The sequence below is a fragment of the Lithobates pipiens genome, unplaced genomic scaffold (genome assembly GCF_037356315.1).
Source record: "Lithobates pipiens isolate NorthernLeopardFrog02 unplaced genomic scaffold, aLitPip1_a1.2 Scaffold_19, whole genome shotgun sequence".
In the NCBI taxonomy this organism is placed as follows: domain Eukaryota; kingdom Metazoa; phylum Chordata; class Amphibia; order Anura; family Ranidae; genus Lithobates; species Lithobates pipiens.
In genome coordinates, this window is record NW_027507764.1 from 9,293,115 (window position 1) to 9,313,831 (window position 20,717).

The window sequence follows — 20,717 nt, forward strand, 5'->3', positions numbered from 1 at the left end:
ATCCGGTGGCCATTTTACATTCTTTCTTCTGTCACTATAGGGAGAGGTTGCTGTGTGGAGTAGGGAGAGATAAATCGCTAGCTATTCCGCAAAAGTTCTTTTCAGGACTGGTATAGGTGTTAGGTGTATATAGGTTTGCTGTGCTACTGATTCTTGCAGCAGCCTGAGTGTCTTTTGTCAGTTTAGAGAAAGGGAAAGGACGGTGTGTGCTACAGGGAGAGTCAGTTTAGTCGTCATCATCATCATTAGCTGTTACTATCAGGTCCACAAAAGAGCTATTCCAGTAACCACTAATTGTTCCAGGCTCCTCTTTTTTGCCACTTTGTATAGGGACAGGAAGGAAGCAGTGTGTCAGGCAGTGAGGGTCAGTTTAAAGACTTGCTGTTACTATTAGTTCCACAAAGGTTCTTTTCAGGACTGGTATCAGTGGTACGGTAATAGGCTTGTACACGTATAATATTCTTTCTTCCAACTATAGGAAGAATATTATACTTGACTGCTGCCCTTCTGCTGCAGTCTGCTAATCATTCACAACTCACTTGTTCCACAAAGCTCTTTATCAGGACTGGTAACTTGGTCTGTGTAGGGTGCTACAGTACATAGGGTTGAGTGCGGTACAGTCTGCTGTTCTGTAAGGACCGCTATCGGTCCACAATAGATAGGGTTGAGGTGCACCACTGCTGACCGCTGCCCTATACTGCAGCAGTCCTTCATTGGTATAGGGACTGAAGTACAGTCTGCTAATCACTAACACACAACCTGCTTGGTCCACAAAAGTTCTTATAAGGACTGGTAACTTGGTCTAGGGTGCTACAGTACATAGGGTTGAGTGAGGTACAGTCTGCTATTCTATAAGGACTGTTATCGGTCCACAATACATAGGGTTGAGGTGCACCACTGCTGACCGCTGCCCTATACTGCAGCAGTCCTTCATTGGTATAGGGACTGACGTACAGTCTGCTAATCACTAACACACAACCTGCTTGGTCCACAAAACTTCTTATAAGGACTGGTAACTTGGTCTAGGGTGCTACAGTACATAGGGTTGAGTGAGGTACAGTCTGCTATTCTATAAGGACTGTTATCGGTCCACAATACATAGGGTTGAGGTGCACTACCTTCTTTCTTCATTTGGCTCACTTCCTTGTCCCAAAAAAGCACACCGTACTATATGCCCCTACCCTCCTCTTTGAAGAGGTTGAGCGGTGTCATATTTCTACTGGGGCTGCTTATGATATCCCTGTGCTGTGCTGACGTCCTCCTGGGGGTTCTTATTATGAGGGGATCACACCATCCCTGTGCTGTGCTGAGTTTCTCCTGGGCCTGCTTATTATGAGGGGATCACACCATCCCTGTGCTGTGCTGACTTCCTCCTGGGGGTTCTTATTATGAGGGGATCACACCATCCCTGTGCTGTGCTGACTTACTCCTGGGGCTGCTTACGGTGCTGCTGTCAGTGCTGTATATCACGGTGCTGGTGTGAGTGCTTAATGTCACGGTGCTGCTGTCAGTGCTGTATATCACGGTGCTGATGTCAGTGCTTAATGTCACGCTTCTGATGTCAGTACTCTCTATCACGGTGCTGCTGTCAGTGCTGTATATCACTGTGCTGATGTCAGTGCTGTATGTCACGCTTCTGATGTCAGTGCCCTCTATCATGGTGCTGCTGTCAGTGCTGTATATCACGGTGCTGATGTCAGTGCTTAATGTCACGCTTCTGATGTCAGTACTCTCTATCACGGTGCTGCTGTCAGTGCTGTATATCACTGTGCTGATGTCAGTGCTGTATGTCACGCTTCTGATGTCAGTGCCCTCTATCACGGTGCTGCTGTCAGTGCTGTATATCATGGTGCTGATGTCAGTGCTGTATGTCACGCTTCTGATGTCAGTACTCTCTATCACGGTGCTGCTGTCAGTGCTGTATATCACGGTGCTGATGTCAGTGCTTAATGTCACGCTTCTGATGTCAGTACTCTCTATCACGGTGTTGCTGTCAATGCTGTATGTCACGGCGCTGGTGTTAGTGCTTTATGTCACGCTTCTGATGTCAGTGCCCTCTATCACGGTGCTGGTGTCAGATGACTCTATCACGGTGCAGGTGTCATTGCTGTATGTCACGCTGCTGGTGATCATCTCCTGCACCCTCTTCTTTGCCTACCCTGGTCCCTGACCTTCCCTCTCCTCCATTGCCTTCATGCGCTCCACAGTCCTGAATTGTCACAACAATTTCCCATATAAAAAAAGAATGCTTGTAGTTATCGATCCCAAATTCACCTCATACATGTATTATGTCATTGGCCATGTGGTGGGACTATGTTTTCCCTGCTAATAATTACCTCGTGGCTGCAAATTTGACCTAAAGGTTTGAAATGTTCGCCTCCCATTGAAGTCAATGGGGCCCGCCGCGAACGTTCGGTTTCGCGAACGGTCGGCCTCATTTGCGGTCTGCGTTCGCGAAACGTCCCGTCGGAGGTTCGGGCCGTCACTATTCGTAAGTCGGAACAGCATGCGCAGAACGGCAGAGACGTCGTTTTCCGATGTTCTGTTGAAAGTGCCCGCCGTCGAAAGTGGCCGCCTCCATATCGTAAGTAGGAGTCGTTCGCAAGTCGGATGTTCGTAACTCTGGGACTGTCTGTAGTGTCTACAAACTATGGTATATATTTATGGGATTTTTTTCTATACTAGTAATAGCGGTGATCTGTGACTTAATATGCAATATTGCAGCGCACATTCTGACACTTGACACTTTTAGGGAACTTGTGACACTAATACAGTGATCAGTGCTAAAAATAAACATTTTACTAGTTAACACAGCAAGTTACCAATGAAATTGCAAAGTATATATAACCACAAAACACACAGCACAATGTACCCCATCTACCTCAAGATACCCCCACAAACACGGGGCGCGCATTAAGGCAGTGCAGAAGCAGTGAATAGGGTGCCGTAATGTAGTGGCTACAGGAGGCATACAGGGACCGTGTGTGAAAGCAAAATTGGGGAAAAAAGGTAGGTAGTAAATAGTAATCGACACAGTAAGTCCAATCTTATGGGCTAACATAGCCTCAATACTTACAATAGCTCTGTGGAGGAGGTAGGTGGGGTTGTGGACCACTGGGAGGAGACATTATGAGCCATGTCAGACGATCATTGTGCTGTTATTTGTTTTTGTGGTTATATATACTTTGCAATTTCATTGGTAACGTGCTGTGTTAACTAGTAAAATGTTGTTGTTTGTATTTATTGCCACTAGAGCCACTGTTGAATACTGACAATTACATATCCCCCTGAAGAAGCCAATGCTTGGCGAAACATGTAGGGATCACTGCCAGTAATTGCCACAGACGTATGGATACTCTGGCCAGTATTTACTATTTGGATGCTCTGTGTTTTATGCAGCCATGATTGTTTTGTCTGATATTCTTCTATGTAATAAAATATTTTTATACTACAAACAAAAGTTTTCTATATTGTGTTGGGCACCGCTATAATCCCAAGTTCAAACCCTACATTTATACAAATTTCCAATTGTGTTTGTACAGAGAACAGAGTGGTGAGAGAAATCCTAAAGCATTTGTGCTGAGGCTGTTCCCTTATGTGTCAGAGTCAGCTGTGTGTGTGTGTAAAGGGGACATTGTGTCTGGTGTCCTGAAGAGCTTAGTCCAGGGGTCGGCAACCTACGGCCCGCAGGCTGTACCCGCCGCTAAATGTCTGACCTGTCAATGCATGTGATGAATTCACGTGTACCCGGCCTGCGCACATTTTAACCCCTTCACGCCGACCGCAGTCAAATATGCGGCCTCGGCATAAAGGGGTTGTACCGGGGTAATGCCTGCAGCTGCGCACATCACCCCGGTACCATTTTTTAGAGCCAGTGGTTGGCTTTCCTGGGATAACAACCAATGTGGCTAAGAAGCTGCTCAGTTGTTATCCCAAGCAGTGGGAGCGGGTGACCTTCCCCCCCCCCTCACTGCCTTCCATGGCTCCCGTCCCATCGGGAGGCCCGAGCGACCGGTCATGATCGGGTCATGACATCACTTCCAGTTTACAGAAGACTTAGGCCGCGTACACACGCGCGGACTGTTCGCCCAACCTTGTCCGCTGAACAGTGTTTGGGCGGACAGTCCGCTCGTGTGTGGGGCTTCAGCGGACAGTTTCAGCGGACAGTTGGCCGAACAAGGTCTTACGGAAATTCCGAAAAACTGTCCGCTGAAACAAGGTTTCAGCGGACTGTTCGCTCGTGTGTAGGCTTGTTCGGCCAACTAAGTCTCGCGCATGCTCAGAAAGGATTTCCACGTCGGAAGGTTGCATTGCAGTGTATAGGACGTCGTATTTTTCGTCCCGTCGTACGTGCCGTTCACGTCATCGCGCACGGTTTCAGCAAACTGTTCGTACGTCGTGTGTGGCCATGTCCGTCCATGCTAAGTTTGAGCGGACTGTTTGCCGAAACTGTTGGACGGACAAAGTTGGGCGAACAGTCCGCGCGTGTGTACGCGGCCTTATAGGCGCCAAATTTTTAAAAATTACAGTAATAAAAATAGCCAAATTTGGCATTTTGAATGCTTTTAAATGCAAAGGAGGGATTTGGGGTCTTGTAGATCCCTCCATAAAGAGTACATGTCACTGCCTATTGGGCCTTGTACACACTGGACGTAATAACAATGCTATAAAAACGAGTAGCTTTGGAGTGAGTTTTTCAAAGTTTTCCAGCGTTTTTGCAATTCAGCATTTTTTGGCATTAGCGTTTTTAAACTTTTTTTTTTTTTGCGTTTATCCGTGTTTTTTTGACATTACAGTGTTTTTACAGCTGAAAAACTCTTCCCAGAATGCACTGGTTTTGGGGTGTTTTTTTACAGTTCAAAAATGCCCCTGCCAAAAAACAGTTGATAACAGCCTGTGTGTGCATGGACACATAAGCTAACATGATGGGGAGTTTATTGACTGTAGAAAAAAAAAAAATCTGACGCCAAAAACAGCAGCTGTAAAAATGTCCTGTGTGCATGAGGCCTTAGCCCTTGTACACACGGTCGGAAATTCGGAACGGAAAACGTCCGATCGGACCACGTTGTCGGATAATCCGACCGTGTGTGGGCTCCATTGGACTTTTTCCATCAAAATGTCCGACCAACAAAGTTTGAGAGCTGGATATAAAATTTTCCAACAAGAATTCTGTGGAGAATTCTGACTGGACAAAGTGCCACGCATGCTCAGATCAAATTACGAGACCAAAGCTATTGGCTACTAGCCTGAATGTAGTCCCGTCGTAACGAACGTCATCACGTTCCGAACGATTGGATTTTCCGACAACTTTGTCCGACCGTGTGTATGCAACACCAGTTTCGGGCAAAATCCGTCTGAAAACATCAGACGGATTTTGTGGCCTGAATTCTTGACCGTGTGTACAAGGGATGTTTATGTTCCTTCTGACAGCAATAAAAGTGACAGTTTAAAAATAAAATAAAATTATTAAGAAAAAAAAAATTTTTTTTCAAGCCCCCTATTTCTCCGTGCTTGCGCGTGGAAGCGAACGCATACGTAAGTCGCGTCTGCAAATGTAAACAGTGTTCAAATGACACATGTGAGGTATCACCGCGATTGTTAGAGCGAGAGCAATAACTGTACTGTTATTATCATTACTATGTTAGGTTTATTATTATATTCATTTATTAGCAGGTGAATGCTGCCCTCCATGCATTTATATACATTGAATCCAGCTCTTAAAGGGGTTGTAAACCTTTGTGGTTTTTCACCTCAATGCATTCTATGCATTGAGGTGAAAAACTTCTTGCAGAGCAGCAGCCCCCCAGTGCCCCCATTTTACTTACCTGACCCCTCTTTTTCTCGCACCGGGGATGAGCACACCAGCTCTAGCCGGTGTCTTGTGTCCTGATTGGCTAGATTGATCGCAGCGCATCTGTCCCGCTGCTGTCAATCAAATCCAATGACGGGGGGGCGGGGGCCGAGTCATACATTCGGCGGCTATGGACGCCGAATGCTGGACTTGGGAGCACACCCGCAAGGTAACCCCCTTCGGGGAAGCGCTTCTCCTAGAGCATTGATCCTCAACCATGGTTCCGTGGAACCATAGTGTTCCTCCAGAGGTTGTAGGGGTTCCTTCAGCATTGGGCAATTTCTGCCTCTCAGATAAGTTCCCACCGACACCATTGATCTTTTTAACTATCTGTAAGGAGATAATTCTTCCCAATGACCACAAGTGTGAGGACCATTCTTCCCACTGACTATCACACTAATGTATCATGGGTTGTAGAGTTCTAATTTTTAGGAGTTCCCTGAGACCGGAGAACTATTTCAAGGGTTCCTCTGTGTTGAAAAGGTTGAGGAAGCCTGTCCTACAGGGTTATCTGATGCAGGGAGGAGCCGCGAGAGCCACTGGGGGAACCCAGAAAACGAGGTTTGGGTCTACTCTGTGTAAAATGAGCTGCATTGTGGAGGTAAGTATGATATGTTTGTTATTTTAAATAAAAAAAACAAAAAACAAACCCTTATGCTGCGTACACACGACCGGACTTTTCAACATCAAAAGTCCGACGGAATGATTCCGGCAGACCATTTGATCGTGTGTGGGCTGCAGCGGACTTTTGATTTGCAAAAGTCTGACAGACTTTAGAAATGGAACATGTTTCAAATTTTTCCGCCAGAACTCCGCCGGACCCAGTTCCTACCGAGAAATCCGCTCGTGTGTATGCTAGTCCGACGGACAAAAACCGACGCGAGGGCAGCTATTGTCTACTGGCTATGAACTTCCTTATTTTAGTCCGGTCGTACGTCATCACGTTTGAATCCGTCGGAACTTTGGTGTGATTGTGTGTGGCCAAGTCCGTTCATTCGGAAAGTCCGTCAGAACTCTGTCAGAACTCCATCGAAAGTCTGTCGGACCTAGTCCCTCAAAAAGTCCAGTCGTGTGTACGTGGCATTACAATCACTTTAAGTGGAAAAAGGTTGCTGACCCCTGGCTTAGTCTATTTAATTCCCAGTGAAAGGACATTGCTTGGACTGTTCACCAAAATAGGATTACACTCCTCAAGTTTTCTACTGGCTCAAAGTTCTACAGAAGATATACCGTATGTCCTCCCATTTGTACATAGTTGCTGGAGTTTCCCACTTAATTCCTTAACCCCATCCAAATTACCCAAAAATAAAAATACCTAAAAAGGGAACCCTTGGACTATTAATTGAGCCGAAGAGTGACTGTGACCATGTGCCTGGCTGTGGGGCAACTGTTTGGGGAAAAAAAAAAAAAAACCCTGGGCATCTTTCTAAAAAATAATTTCTTTTAATTCTTTAGGTCTGAAAAGAGGCATCTCTCTAATTAGATGCGGCAATTTTAAGGATGGAAAATTTAATATAATAAAACCGGTAACAATCGGACCGTCCCATATTATCCTGGAAAATCCCTCCTTTTCTAGTCTTGTTGCTCTATTTTCGAAATTATGGAGAAGACCCATTCCGTTCAAGGGGAAGATTTTGTTATACAGCAAGGTGGTTTGTCCAGAAGACATGAACTGCTTGGAGTATAAATTTCATCTTTATGTGATACCCCAAAAACAGCCGGAAATAAAGGTAAGCTAAAGATCGAAAAAACAAATCTTTATTTATATTTTGGATAAGATATGGAAGGGTTAAGTCACGCTCAGGGCTCAGAGACCAGCAGCTATAGCAGTAGGGGGACTCCCACTGACCAGCAGGATTAGTATACAAGCAGGTCATCCTGGAAAATAACGCAGACTCGCCCGAGGTGCGGAGTCTAAGCCCTTGTACACACGGTCGGAGATTCCGACGGAATGTGTCTGATCGGAGCGTTTTGTCGGATATTCCGACTGTGTGTGGTCTGCATCGGACTGTTTCCCTCTGAGTATCCGACGGACCAATTTTTCCAACTTGCCGGTAAAATTTTCTGACAAAATGCTCCGATCGGACATACTCCGATCATGTGTAGAGAATTCCGATCGGACAAAGTGCCACGCATGCTCAGATCAAATTCCTACATCAAAGCTATTGGCTACTAGCCTGAACGTAGTCCCATCGTAACCAAATTACGTTATCACCTTCTGAACGATCGGACATTCCGGCAACTTTGTCCGACCGTGTGTATGCAACAGTTTCGGACAAAATCCGTCGGACAAAATCCGACGGATTTGGTCGTCGGAATGTTCGACCGTGTGTACAAGGGCTAACCGGTGTTCACCAGAGTTCCTGATGGTGGAGATGGCTTTTAGACATGTACAATGCGTTTGCTTCCAAATTTATTTTAGAAAAAATTCGTAAATATCCCAATTAACGAAAACCGTTTAACGAATTTTTTCGAATATTTGTAAATTCGAACATTCAAAATTCAAAAAATGGGAAATTCGAAAGTAAGAACGAAAATTCAAAGAATGAATATCCTAAAATCCGAAAATTCAAAAACCCCAAAAATTCTAAAAATCAGAAATAATAACTAACTAATAATAACTATTAAATTATATATTGGAATTTTCTTTCAAATTTGTCTGTTAGTGAACATAACGAATACAAACTTATATGATGTTACAAATTATCCAAAATAACAAATGCCGCATCTAAACAAATGGAACGTAACAAATTAATAATAATAAATAACAATAAAAACTTTTTTATTATTGTAGCGGCCATAACCCTTTGTAGGGCGGCCTTGACTTATTGGGCTTACCGGTTACCTCCGCTTTGCTTATTCTTCCACGTCTAGGGGTTCCCAGGGTTGATACCCAACAACTTGGATGCTGACACCAATAAAGTCTTTTTGAAAGGTTTTATTTTGCAGGGGTAACATCCAACAACACAGTCTCGTATAGGAACAGAGGGCAAGGGTAGAAGAACTCAGGCACCTTGAACTGCAGACATAACAAAGTCTCTAATACCACCCAGAGAGTAGCTACTCGCAGCTGGGCACTTCAAGGCTGAACAGATCTCTAGCCAGAGATCATGACAATCAGCACGTTGATTCAGAACTTGTAAAATCTCTGAACGTGGACAAGTTGTAACTGAAGGTGAACTGGAACCTTCTTCCTCAGTACCTGGAACGTTCTCTGTCTCCTTGATAGTACTGGAAAAAAGTGTGGATTTGTCAATGTCCTTCCCAACTCGGTAACCAGGCACTTCTCAGGATGCCACTTGCCGGCCCTCCTCCGAAGAGTCCTCCCCCGGTCACTTTCGCGAGCTGTGATGCCCCTCCAAGCCGAGAGCACACCCGGACACCTTGAATCCTCCCTCAGTAACTGCGCCTTGGACCAGCCGGTTCCGAGACTCGGGAACAGATGGATCCGAACCCCAGACCAGGCGGGTCTATTGGGGATAACTGACAGAAGCATGTTGCGGGATGTCGAACACCCCGTGACTGGGACCCCTCGCGGGGCCGCCCCGGTCCTGGAAACAAGACCAGACCACACGGGTCTCACAAATTACTCCTGAACACGTGCCCTCAACATCTTAAGTACCCCTTCCCAGACTCCTCAGCGGGGCCCAGCACACCCACTAATTGGTTCCGAGAAGCTGATACCCAAAACGTCCAACCAGGCCTGGTTCTGGCTTGTCATGTGCACCTCACTGTACACATGACCAGGCAGAGCTCCAACACAGCCCAGCCAGACTGATGTCAAAGTTAACCTACATAATTAACCCTCAGAATCCCTTTACTGTTCCGAGGCAAAAACTAAATTGACACAGGAATGACACTTTGTCCAAAATGTTATCCACTACAATATTTATTATTTATTTGTTCTGTTCCATTTGTTTAGATACGGCATTCATTATTTTGGATAATTCGTAGCTTCTAATAAATTCATATTCGTTCACAGCCACATTTGAAAGGAAATTCTAATAACTTTAATTTAATAGTTATTTAGTTAGTTATTTCAAATTTTCAGATTTTCTTTCTTATTTTCGGATTTTCTTTCTTATTTCCGAATTTCCAAATTTTTGGAATTTCCAGATTTTCGAATGTTTGAATTTTTGAATTTCAAATTTACGAATTTTCTCATTTACGAATTTCGATCATAATGAATGACCTGAAAATAAAAAAAATAAAAAAAAAAACGAATGAAAGGAAAATTAACTAATTTTTCGTCAGTGCACATGTCTAATGGCTTTTGCTGTGTGTTAGTACCAGGTTGCAGTCCTCAGGATCGCCCCACCAGGAGGTGAACAAGTCGGGGTCCAGTAGCGGATATAGCAGCTAAGGATCAATCAGAAGCGTAGTCAGTAACAAGCCAAAGGTCGGTAACAAGTAGTTGCAGGTTAGGATCAAGCAGAAGCATAGTCGAGGAACAAGCCATGGGTCAGTAATGAATGGTAGCAAAGATATGGACGGCAGCAGGAAAGACAAAAGGGAGATACTGGCTGGAGAGAGCACAATAATCTGGCAAACAGGAAGTGCAGAGACATGGCTCAAATCGGAAAGTTCATGGGAGGACAAAAGCCTCATACACATGATCGGAATTTCCGAGGGGAAATGTTTGATGTCAGGCTGTTGCCGGAAAATCCGACCGCGTGTACGCTCCGTCGGACAATTGTTGGCCAACTTTCCGTGGACAAATGTTGGATGGCATGCTTTAAAATTTTCCAAGAACAAATGTCCATTGGACAAAAGTACAAACACGCATGCTCGGAAGCAAGGACGAGCCGGAAGTGGTCAGTCTTGTAAACTAGCATTTTCTTAATGGAGAATTAACATTCGTGACGTGGAAAATTATGAAATCTGGAAATGCAGCGCACAATTCTCTTCTTCTATAATGGGATAATAATGAAGCTGCTTTGCTGGTGATACTGATGGAGTTACTGCAAACACAATTTTCCAAGGCTTTTTTTATTTCTAGTGATATCAAGAATAATTGTCATGGTTATGCATTAGAGTTGTTCTCCTTACCTGTCTGCATGTGTTCATTTCTAGAGACCAGCCGAGCTTCACCTGACTGCTTTTATTTCCTTCCTCTGGAATGGCTCCACCCTAGCCCCTATCAGACTACACTATATTAACCTTTGCACTGCTAGCCTATCCTGCTGATCAACCTTTGTGTATTAGCTTCCTGTTTCCTGTTGTGTGCTCTGCTTCTGATTTCCGTTACCGACCTTGGCGTGTTCTGACCATCCCTGCTTGCCTGTGACCCTGACCTATTGGCGTGTACCCGACTATTCTGTTCTGCTTGTGGCCCCGACCTTGGCTTTGTCCCTCACCATCCCTATCCTCCTGTTACCTACTGTGGGTGTGAGCTGGGGGACCCTGGGGGTCGCGACCTGGAGCCAGTTGCAGCCAAGACCATCTTCACCACTCGAAGCTCTGGTGAACACCAGCTGGCTCTTAGACTCCGCGCCCCGGGGAATCTTACGCTCTTACCCCAGTGGGATCTGTCCCCCGTCTGCAGCCGTCAGCCGTAGGGTCCACAGCCTTGCGGTGCATCCCCAACCCTACGGTGTGCACCTGTCACCTGGGCTCTAGGTGACCTGACAATAATATTATTATGCTTTTTTTTTGGGGGGGGGGGGAACAAGTTACCACAACACCATTATCCCACAATTTTTAGGATCAAAGATAAAACTATGTTGGTGTCCTTTGTTAATTTTACATTGTATTTTTTTAAAATGTAACTGCCTACTCCCAGACTGTCATTTGAAGTAAAACACATGGCCAAGTGTTATTCTACACAATAAAAAAAAAAAAAAGAAAACAAATAAACTTAGACATGCTATCTGCCAATAGAACTTAACCACTTCAGCCCCGAACCCAATTTGCAGCCAAAGGACCAGGCACCTTTTTGCAATTCGGCACTGCGTGCGACGTGGCTCCCAAACAAAATTGGCGTCCTTTTTTTCCCACAAATAGAACTTTCTTTTGGTGGTATTTGATCACCTCTGCGGTTTCTATTTTTTGCGCTATAAACAAAAAATAGAGCGTCAATCTTGAAAAAAATTCAATATTTTTTACATTTTGCTATAATAAATATCCCCAAAAAATATATAAAAATTATTTTTTTTCCCTCAGTTTAGGCCGATACGTATTGTTCTACATATTTTTGGTAAAAAAAATCGCAATAAGCGATTATTGATTGGTTTGCGCAAAAGTTATAGCGTTTACAAAATAGGGGATAGTTTTATAGCATTTTTGTTAATATTTTTTTTTTTTACTAGTAATGGCGGCGATCTGCGATTTTTATTGTGACTGCAACATTATGGCGGACACATCGGACATTTTTGACGCATTTTTGGGACCAATGTCAGATATACAGAAATCAATGCTATTTAAATGCACTGATTCCTGTGTAAATGACACTGGCAGTGAAGGAGTTAACCACTAGGGGGCAGTGTAGTGTTATGTATAACGTTATGTGTTTTTTTAATCGTAGGGGGACGTGGCCTTGCATGTGACGTCACTGATTGTCCTTCCCTATAACAGGGAACAGACGATCGGTGACAGCCACACAGGGAAGCACGGGGGAGAGGTTTGTTTACACAGACCTCTCCTAGTTCTTCAGCTCTGTGACCCGATCGCGGGACACCAGCAGCGATCGGGTCCGCTGGCCCCGCAGCCATGGTCACAGAGCTCAGGACCGGGTTGGGAGCGTGCTGGCGGCGGCGCGCTCCAGACCCACAGCTGGGCACTTAAAGAATCACGTACATCTACGTGATTGTGCCCAGCCGTGCCATTCTGCCGACGTACATCGGCATGAGGCGGTCCTTAAGTGGTTAACCAAAAAGTGCATTCTATTCATCCAAAATATAGAAAATATACCAAATCAAATCATTATTCAACCAAAATATAATGTCAAAGCAATAACTCCAAGGCCAATAATAAATAATGTGTTATCTCCTCTGATTCCGCAACATGGCTGGTTGACGAACTGCCGTTCAGAAACTGACTGAAAAGTGCGAAATGAAAAGTGCGAATCAAAACTCACCAAACTTCTACTAACAAGAAATTAGCAGAAGGAGCCCAAAGGGTGGCGCTAAAGAGCTGAAAAACAGCATAGTACGGCACTACGTTCATAATTGTTGGCCAACAATTGTGTGGCCGTGTGTATGCAAGACAAGTTTGAGCCAACGCCCTTCAGACAAAATTCCACGGTTTTGTTGGCCAACAATCCGATCGTGTGTACGAGGCAAAAGAGTTCAAGGTTCAAGACAAATAAGGTTCAACACAGGATCTTTGAAGGATATGTCCAGGGAACTATCCAGTAGCCCAGTGAGAAGAGTGGTTGGCAGACACAGTCGAGGTCCCAGGTTCGAGTCCAGACCCAGACTGGTTAGAATCTCTGTCATTGAATACTCTTGGGAGATTCACTCTGTTGTGATGGCCAGGGTCTTTGGCACAGGAAGTGGTGGGAAGCCAACTTTTTTTTAGATCTCCCAGGAACAAGTGAAATCTTATCCTAGAATACCTGCTCTGCTGGCAACTATCCAAGAGTGGATAGCCTCTTTGCATTGGAAGGAACTCCTCTGTCTTGCCGAGGCTCTTAAAGAGGAAGTGAGGGGGACACTAAAGAAAAATAAACAGGGGTCTTAACTGTTCCCTACTATGTGCTAAACTAAAAAGAAAGTTTTGGCATTATAAAAAATGCAATTTTCAGAGATTCTTGTTATTTTTTTTAAATGCCCATAATTTTTAAAACGTCCCTGGTAAATTCTGTGACTAGAAAGGTTTTAGTTTTGTTAACAACAGGAAGATATGTAAAATGTTTTCTGTAGGAGGCTATCTTGATCCTGCCAGTAGAATTGCTATTTTTTTAACTTCCTTTAACCACTAGGGATCCGCGCTATAGCCGAATGACGGCTACATCGCGGACCTGCTTTGCCGGGACTACGTCTATTGACGTTGTCCCGTGCACGAGTGGCCTGCGCGCCCCCTGAGGAGCGCGCGCGGCGCGCTCTGTGATCAGCGAGTCCATGAGACTCACCTGATAACGGATCGGAGCAAGGGGTCGATCCCGACCCCTTACCACGTGATCAGCTGTCAGCCAATGACAGCTGATCATGTGACACAACAGAGCCGGTAATCGGGAAAAAAAAGCCGATCACCGGCGGCCGTGATCAGGACATCAGTCCGGATCACGGCCAGCTTATCAGTGCCCACCTGCCCCCTGCCAGTGCCACCTAACTAATAAAAAAGTGCCCCCCATCAGTGCCACCCATCAGTGCCCACAGTGCCACCCATCAGTGCCCACAGTGCCTCATATCAGTGCCCAAAATCTGCCTCAACAACAGTGCTGCACCCCAGTGCCACATATCCGTGCCCATCAGTGTCATCTACCAGTGCCCATCAGTGCCGCCCATCAGTGCCCAGCAGTGCCACCTATCAGAGCTACCTATCAGTGCCACCTATCAGTGCCCATCAGTCCCATCTATCAGTGGTACCTATCAGTGCCCCTTAGTGCCACCCATCCGTGCCACCCATCAGTGCCATCTTATCTGTGCCCATCTTTGCCCATCAGTGTCGCCTTATCTGTGCCTATTAGTGCCGCCTTAACTGTGCCTATCAGTGCCCACCAGTGCAGCCTATCAGTGCCCACCAGTGCCGCCTCATCAGGGCATTTCAATGAAGGAGAAAAATGACCTGTTTGCAAAATTGTATAACAAACTAAGAAAAAAAATGTTTTATTTTTTTTATTTTGCATCTTTTTTTGTTTGTTTAGCAAAAAATAAAACTCCGAGCTGTAATTAAATACCACCAAAAGAAAGCTCTATTTGTGGGAAGAAAATTATAAAAATTTCATTTGGGTACAGTGTTGTATGCCCGCGCAATTGTCATTCAAAATGCATCAGCGCTGAAAGCTGAAAATTGGTCTGGGCAGGAGGGGGGTTTAAGTGCCCAGTAAGCAAGTGGTTAACAGACCAAACTGTCCAGCAGAAGAGATAAACACAAAGCATGGGACAGTTAATTTAACACTATGAGGTGCTCACAATGGTCTCATTTTATTCATACTAGCAAACGGGAGCCCCATCCAGAACGGGGCGGGGTTTACTGGATGTGCAAAATAGTTTTTGGAGGTTATTGAGGAAAGGTGTTTGGGGACAAGAGGGTTAATGTGGGTTTTCAATATTGATTTGTTATTTGGAGAATAAATGCATTTTTGAATTGTGACGTTGACTGTGCTGTGAAAGGGGGGTGAATGCCAACTGGTGGAGAGAGGTCAGATGTAATGGGAGCCACTTGGAAGGTAATTAAAAAAAAGGCCATAGAAATCACTACTTTTTTCAATCTCAAAATAAACACAAATAGAAAAAAAAAGCTATTGGTGTCTTTATATTGCTGTGCTCACTAGGGATGAGGTTCAAGTTCAGGGTTCAAACCCTGGTTGTTTACAGCTTGCCCAATGGGCAAACAAAGATGGTCTGTTCTCCTGCCCAGTGGTGTAGTGCTTAGGTAGGGATGAGCTCAGGTACAACCCCGAACCCGCCCAAGCTATCTGGCCTGAAAGATGTCAAAGCTGACAACAAATCATCAGCAGTGGAGGCATTCCCCACCCAGAAGCCATACATATGCAAGGGGTGTGCTGTGAGGCCGGGAATGCCTCCACTGCCTATGATTGGTTGTCGGCTTTGACAGCTTCCCATCAGTAGCATTGGTTGTCGCCTCCCAAGGTCAAGCAAGTTTTGCATCGTTAGATGCTTTCTCGTAGCTAAAACTATGTCAAACGTCTTAGCCCTTGTACACACGGTCGGAGAATCCGTCGGAATGTGTCCTATTGGACTGTGTTGTCGGATAATCCAACTGTGTGTGGTCTCCATCGAACTGATTCCATTGGAATATCCGTCGGACCCAATTTTCCAACTTGTTGGAAATATTTCCCGACCAACTGACTCGATCGAACATACTCCGATCATGTGTAGAGAATTTTGATCGGACCAAGTGCCATGCATGCTCAGATCAAATTCCTACATCAAAGCTATTGGCTACTAGACTGAATGTAGTCCCATCATAACAAAATTACGTCATCACGTTCTGAATGATCGGATTTTTCAACAACTTAGTCCGACCGTGTGTATGCAACAGTTTCAGACAAGATCCGGCGGGCAAAATCCGACGGACAAGATCCGACGGGCAAAATCCGACGGGCAAGATCCGACGGGCAAGATCCGACGGATTTGGTTGTCGAAATCTCCGACCGTGTGTACAGGGGCTTAGCTATTCATCCCTGTTTGTCCTTGCCAGTTGTGATTTTTATTTTTTTTTGCATTTTTAAATTCTACAATAAAAATGCCTTTCTATGGAGTGCGGCAGTCCAGGACTTCTTTTCCTACACTATTGTGCAGAGCCTGCACCTGAGATTTCACAGTAGGGCGGGGGCACTTGTTAAGGTGCGGAGGCTTCGAGAGCGGCATTTACTTTCTATTGCACCCTCTAACCTGTGGACGTAATTACTTTTTGCAACCGGGGCAGTTGCCCCTGTGGCCCCACCCATGCTACCCAATTGCTCCTGCCCTATAAAGCAACCGCCTATTGCAGGAAGTCATTCATTTAGTAGAGGTATTACTACTGCCACTAAAATGTGATAGCTTCCTGCTCAGATCTTGTGGCTGCTCGGATACTGTTGACCTGGACATTTTATGCCGCGTACACACAACTGGACTTTCCGGCAGACTTGGTCCGTTGGTCCTCCCGATGGACTTTCTGAACTAACGGACTTGGCCACACACCGTCCGTTCGTTTTGAATGTGATGACGTAAACGGGACTAAACAAAGAAGTTCATTAGCCAGTAGCCAATAGCTTCCCTTGCGTCGTATTTGGTCCGTCGGACCAGCACACCGACCAACGGTTTTCCCGATTTTAGTCCTTCGGATTTGAGTCTGTTGGATAGATTTGAAACGCTCTATTTCTAGGTCAGTCGGACTAGCCCACACACGATCGGATTGTCCGTCATACTAATCCCGACGGACTAATCCCTTCGGTCCTAGTCTGCCGGAAAGTCCGGTCGTGTGTACACGGCATTATAGTGATTCCAAATTAACAATAACTACTCTAGTAGGGAACAAACACAAAAGATACACTCCGCATCTTTCCAAAATAACTGTTCTGCTTTATTATGACGCAATTGAAGGTTTTTATACACATGATTACGTAGGTATCACATTCATATTACAATTGTACTTGCATGGTAACAAGGGGCGTAACATAAGCAGGCTAATTCTAATCGAAAGAATGCAAACATGTAATGAAAACATTATTAGTGCCGTGTGCACAGTGAGGGCATTGTGCAATACATACAAAATAGAATACAATTATATACAGAACCTACAAATTTCCATTACACTGTCAACCACCCACCTTCTAGGAACCAATTATTCATCCTCAGGGTTGGGGATGCTGTCTGATGTGATTTACCAAAATGGTTTGCTGATATTCAGCAACCATCAGGAATTTGTCAGTTGCAGTTAGAATCCGTCAGGAGAACAACTTCATGTGCAGCTCACCGTTTTTGTGTTGTTGGGTTGTCAGGATTGTCATTCATTGTGATTGACAGTGGATCTACATTGCTTACAATGGAGGGGGGGGGGGGGGGGCTATAGGGATTTATGAGGTACACACTTCAATTTTAAAAATACATATCTGCTCTTCTTTTATTATATTTTTTATTATATATAGCTTTTGCCACATAAGTGTATAGTCACTCATTTTTCAAACATTGTATACATTCTTTTATGTGACAAAAACAATATAATAAAAGAAGATATGTATTTTCAAATCGAAGTGTTGTACCTCAAAAATCCCTATAGCCCCCCCCCCCCTTTTTTTTTTGTTTAGATATTGATTGGGGTGTGGCATTTTACCTGTTACCAACTGTCATTTCACTTCCTCAGAAACTTCATGTGCAGAAACAAACCAACGGCTTCAAGGACATGGAAAAACCTCACATAATGAACAGCAGATTGTATACTAGAACAGATTATTCGGTCAAAGTTCAACCCGATGGAAAGATAACCCCCAGGGTAAAAACTACAAACTGTACTTATAGACAGTTTAATTAAATACGTTTGTGATTTTTAAAAAAAATTTTAACATCGCATTTATAAAAATTAAGAAAAAAAAAAAATATATAAATATATATATATATATATATATATATATATATATATATATATATATATATATATATATTATATTATTATATATATATATACACACACATACATATATATCTATCTATATATATATATATATATATATATATATATATATATATATTTATTTTTTATTTTTATTTTTTTAATTGATAGAAATCTAATTGGCTACATTGAAGCTTTTAGTGGTGATCACGTTTTTTATCCAAATGCTTTTTGAATTTTAACAAAATTTTGTTCTATAAATTAAGTTTTAAAAAAATGATCTACGCAAAGAAAATGACATTTTGGATGGAGTGGATAAGGCTTAAAATAGGTCTTCAGATGAATGAATGAATGAATGAATGAAATACTTATATAGCGCACAATGCAAACTGAATCGCCTTTAGATACATACAGTATATAAATATTCTCTCTCTCTCTCTCTCTATATATATATATATATAGATTATTTTTTAAATAGTTTTTTTTTTTTCTGAATATTGTTGTTTTTATCACTGTGTTCCTTCTGGGGATAAGAAATTATTGGAGTGATTGAGCAAAATCCACTTTGCTCTGAAAGTATATCATTGAAATCAAATAATGTCACAGAAACGAATAAAGTTATAAACATACCGGACTTGCAGAAATTCATCAGCTAATTAGGAAATGTAATGAGAAAGATCTCATTTATTCATTTAGGCCGCGTACACACGCGGGGACTGTTCGCCCAACTTTGTCCGTCAAACAGTTTCAGCAAACAGTCCGCTCAAAATTAGCATGGACGGACATGGCCACACACGACGGACGAACAGTTTGCTGAAACCGTGCGCGATGACGTGAACGGTACGTACGACGGGACGGAAAATACGACGTCCTATACACTGCATTACAACCTTCGGCGTGTAAATCCTTTCTGAGCATGCGCGGAACTTAGTTTGACGAACAAGCCTACACACGGGCGGACTGTTCGCTGAAACCAAGTTTCAGCGGACAGTTTTTCGGAAATTCCGAAAAACCTTGTTCAGCAAACTGTTCGCTGAAACTGTCCGCTGAAAGCCCACACACGAGCGGACTGTCCGCCGAAACACTGTTCAGCGGACAAAGTTGGGCGAACAGTCCCCGCGTGTGTACGCGGCCTTATACTCCTTATCATTTTCAGTGATCTTGGGTACATATCTCTTACGTCCCCAAATCAAGAAAAAAAATCAAATCACAGAGATCATTATCTGGGGGGTTTGTTCATATTCACACAATTTACCTTATGGACTCAATTAGTTTTGTTAGCAGTCTGATTAATAAATAATTATAAATTAACTGACTCGCTAAAATGTGAAACTCCAGTGATATCATAAGTACATTTTTATGTGTGCTCAGCATGGATGAGCAAAACATGGGCTTACACTCCGCATCTTTCCAAATAACTGTTCTGCTTTATTATGATGCAATTGAAGGTTTTTATACGCATGATTACGTAGGTATCACATTAATATTACAATTGTACTTGCATGGTAACAAGTTAGTTTTTGTTTCATTTGTTTGTTTTTTCGTTTTTCGGGTCATTCGTTATGATCGAAATTCGTAAATTTGAAAATCCAGAAATTTAAAAATTCGGACGTTTGGAAATGAGAAAATTCTGAAATTTGAAAATCCAAAAGTTAGGAAGTTAAGAAATTCGAAATTTTTAAATAACTAACTAACTGTTAAATTATAGGTATTGGAATTTCCTTTCAAATTTGGCTGTTAGTGAACGTAACGAATATGAATTTATCCACAGTTACGAATTATCCGAAATAATGAATGCCGCATCCAAACAAATGGAATGAATTAATAATAATAAAAAGTTTTTATTATTATTATTGTTATTTATTATTATTTTTTACATTTCATTTGTTTAGCTTTTGTTATTTTTGGATAATTCGTAACTTTGGATAAATTTGCAATTGATACATTGGCTAACAGCCAAATTTGAAAGGAAATTCCAATACCTATAATTTAACCGGTTCCCGACCAGCGCACGCCGATGTACATCGGCAGAATGGCACGGGCAGGCAAATGGGCGTACCTGTGCGTCCCTTTAAATTTTCCGCCCTGCCATCGCGAGCACGCTGGTCGGGACCCCCATGAGTCCGGTCGCGGGTCCCGCGGACTCGATCGCCACGGGCATACCCGCAAACGTCTCACGGGGAAGGCTGAACGAGGAAATGCCGTTGTAAACAGCATCTCCCCGTTCTGCCTAGCAACAAGTGACGCTGATCTCTGCTCCATGTGATTGGAGCAGAGATCAGTGTTCACTAAATTAAAGCCCAGCCCCCCAACAGTTAGTAACACACCCCTAGGAACACTTAACCCCTACACTGCCACCCACTGGTTAACCCCTTCACTGCCAGTGTCATTTACACAGGAATCACTGCATTTATATAGCAGTGATTGCTGTATAAATGACAATGGTCCCAAAAATGGGTCAAAAATGTCAGATATGTCCGCCATAATGTCGCAGTCACAATAAAAAAATCACTGATCTCCGCCATTACTAGTAAAAAATTATTAATAAAAATGCCATAAAACTATCCCCTATTTTGTAAACGCTATAACTTTGGCACAAACCAATCAATAATCGCTTATTGCGATTTTTTTTTTACCAAAAATATGT

General features: G+C 43.4%; 1 protein-coding gene across 2 annotated transcripts in view; it reads left to right on the forward strand.

Moving 5' to 3' along the window:
• LOC143995796 (NACHT, LRR and PYD domains-containing protein 3-like) overlaps positions 1-20,717 on the forward strand; it is a 136,397-nt gene that overhangs the window by 101,846 nt on the left and 13,834 nt on the right. For both annotated transcript variants that reach the window (XM_077490506.1, XM_077490507.1), the window contains exons 19-20: positions 7,307-7,581; positions 17,825-17,953. In XM_077490506.1, the coding sequence (XP_077346632.1) occupies positions 7,307-7,581; positions 17,825-17,953 (404 nt within the window). The remainder of the gene's footprint in view (positions 1-7,306; positions 7,582-17,824; positions 17,954-20,717) is intronic.